The following is a 1,986-nucleotide window of genomic DNA, read 5'->3' as shown; positions in this document are numbered from 1 at the left end:
GTGGTCAGACTGGGACCACTACTCTCACAGGGGTGGTCAGACTGGGACCACTACTCTCACAGGGGTGGTCAGACTGGGACCACTACTCTCACAGGGGTGGCCAGGAACATTACATCATTTTTTACCTGAAAGTTTTCTGCAGATCTTTGTGTTTTGGTCATTTCTTTATGACCTCATACAGGCAGTGACTGCCTCATAAACATGGTGTCAGAACCATTTTAAAAGTGGGGGGACGCTGTTGGGGGGGCTGGGGTTCCTCCCCCAGAAAATTTTGAATGAAATAGATGCCATTTCCTGCATTCTGGAGTACTTTACCAAGTTATTAAACATACTCTTACCTACAAAAATAAACACTTGATTTAATAATTATTTCAGGGACAAATTATTCATTAAACTGGTTCCATCATCCTGTTTTTAAACTCACTGCTTCAGCTGAGATAAGGTTAATTAATGTGACACAATTTATCAATGAATTTAGGGGTGCTTTTTAATTTTGTATTGTTTATTGATTTATTTTTAATAGTAACACATGTCATTGTGCCAAATAATGATGACCCTCAGCTGCATGTTTAAAACTAATATTAATAATTTTACCTAAAGAACAGGTGCAATATTGATAACCACCAACAGTGAGTTTAGAGGGGCATTTCACTTTTTCTGATTTAGTCATAAGTCTACTCATAACCAAAAGGGACAGAGCATCATGCAGCCTTCAGAACAGAAAATGACACTGTGTTATGATGAAAAAAATCTAAAACATTTGTCACAATAAGTCAGATAACATAAAGAAAACAATCACATTTTGTCACTTCTTTGAGCTTGATCATGTTTCAAACTATTAAACACTGCCACCAACTGTTCAGGAGGGTTATTGCACCCCTACAGGTAGTTTCACTATGGAAGGGGTGTGTACTACAGGGTGGCCAAAGATTTGTCTGTGGTGGCCCTGGCCACCCCTGGCCACCCCCTGGCTCTGCCCCTGCCTTGAGAACCATGTGTGGGAAACACTGATCTAAGAAAACACAGTTGTGGCAGTGTGATGGATCAGTGGTTAGCACTGATGCCTCACAACAAGAAGGTCCCGGGTTTGATCCCAAGTTTGGACCTGGGAACTTTCTGTGCTTGCACGGGTTTTCTCCGGGTCCTTACAAACCAAAAACATGCACAATACACTGCCTTCAGGTCTGATTAAAGACACTGGTGCCATTTGTTTCACCTTGGGGAAGTTGTTGCGGTGGCCCAGGCTGAACTCTGAGATGTCGATGGCGACAGGATAAACGATGGAGAAGCTGCAGTTCCTGTGCTGCTGTGGGCTCACCATGGTGTAACTGCCCTCTGCTGACTGCGACAGGACGTTGCAGGCTGCAGGGGACAGAAGGAAAATAAGGAAAGCAAAATAAACTCTCATCTCTAAAAAACACACCCAAGATTCAAACACAAACTGTCTCTTTTAAGGCTTAGTGTCTTTATTTTATAGTTTCCATGTTTGATTTGTACCAGTTAAAGAAAAGTTCAGAAAATTAGTTTGTACATTTTTTTGGATTCCAACTGCTTCAGCAAAGAATCAGGTCATTACAGCTTAGATTTTCATATTTGTAACATTTATACTTTTTTTCTTGAATTTTATTTACTATGTTTTTCCTCATAGAAATGAACCAAGATCTTTACAAAACCCTAAAAACACAGTGCTCTTTGAAATCTACTTCAGAAAAGAAATTTTAAATATTAGCTTTTAACCAGTGTTATTCACGTTTTAACTTTAAACATTTTACTTTGAGCTCATATTCTGCTGGTTTCAACTTTTAGCTTTTTGTGCCAATCATTGAAGCTATCAGCGACTGCAAACGTTTTAGTTTTAAGCTTCTGTTTTTTCGGGTATAACTTTTAGCTTATGGTTCCTGATTTTGTCCTCCATCTATATGGAGGTAAATTTGTGTTTTTATTATTCAATCAAACAAAAAGCATCTTCAATTAAAAAAATAATTT

At 38.8% G+C, this 1,986-nt stretch overlaps 1 protein-coding gene across 1 annotated transcript in view; it reads right to left on the bottom strand.

Annotated features, from left to right (window-relative positions):
• Nucleotides 1-1,216: 1,216 nt before the first annotated feature.
• Nucleotides 1,217-1,986, bottom strand: part of crhbp (corticotropin releasing hormone binding protein) — a gene marked incomplete at its 3' end in the record, with an annotated part of 4,958 nt that continues 4,188 nt past the window's right edge. Inside the window, 1 exon segment of the mRNA XM_014034435.1 lies at nucleotides 1,217-1,362. Within this exon segment, the coding sequence (XP_013889889.1) occupies nucleotides 1,217-1,362 (146 nt within the window).

The sequence above is a fragment of the Austrofundulus limnaeus genome, unplaced genomic scaffold (assembly GCF_001266775.1).
Source record: "Austrofundulus limnaeus strain Quisiro unplaced genomic scaffold, Austrofundulus_limnaeus-1.0 Scaffold2117, whole genome shotgun sequence".
Classification (NCBI taxonomy): domain Eukaryota; kingdom Metazoa; phylum Chordata; class Actinopteri; order Cyprinodontiformes; family Rivulidae; genus Austrofundulus; species Austrofundulus limnaeus.
This window is presented reverse-complemented; position numbering and strand designations above follow the sequence as displayed.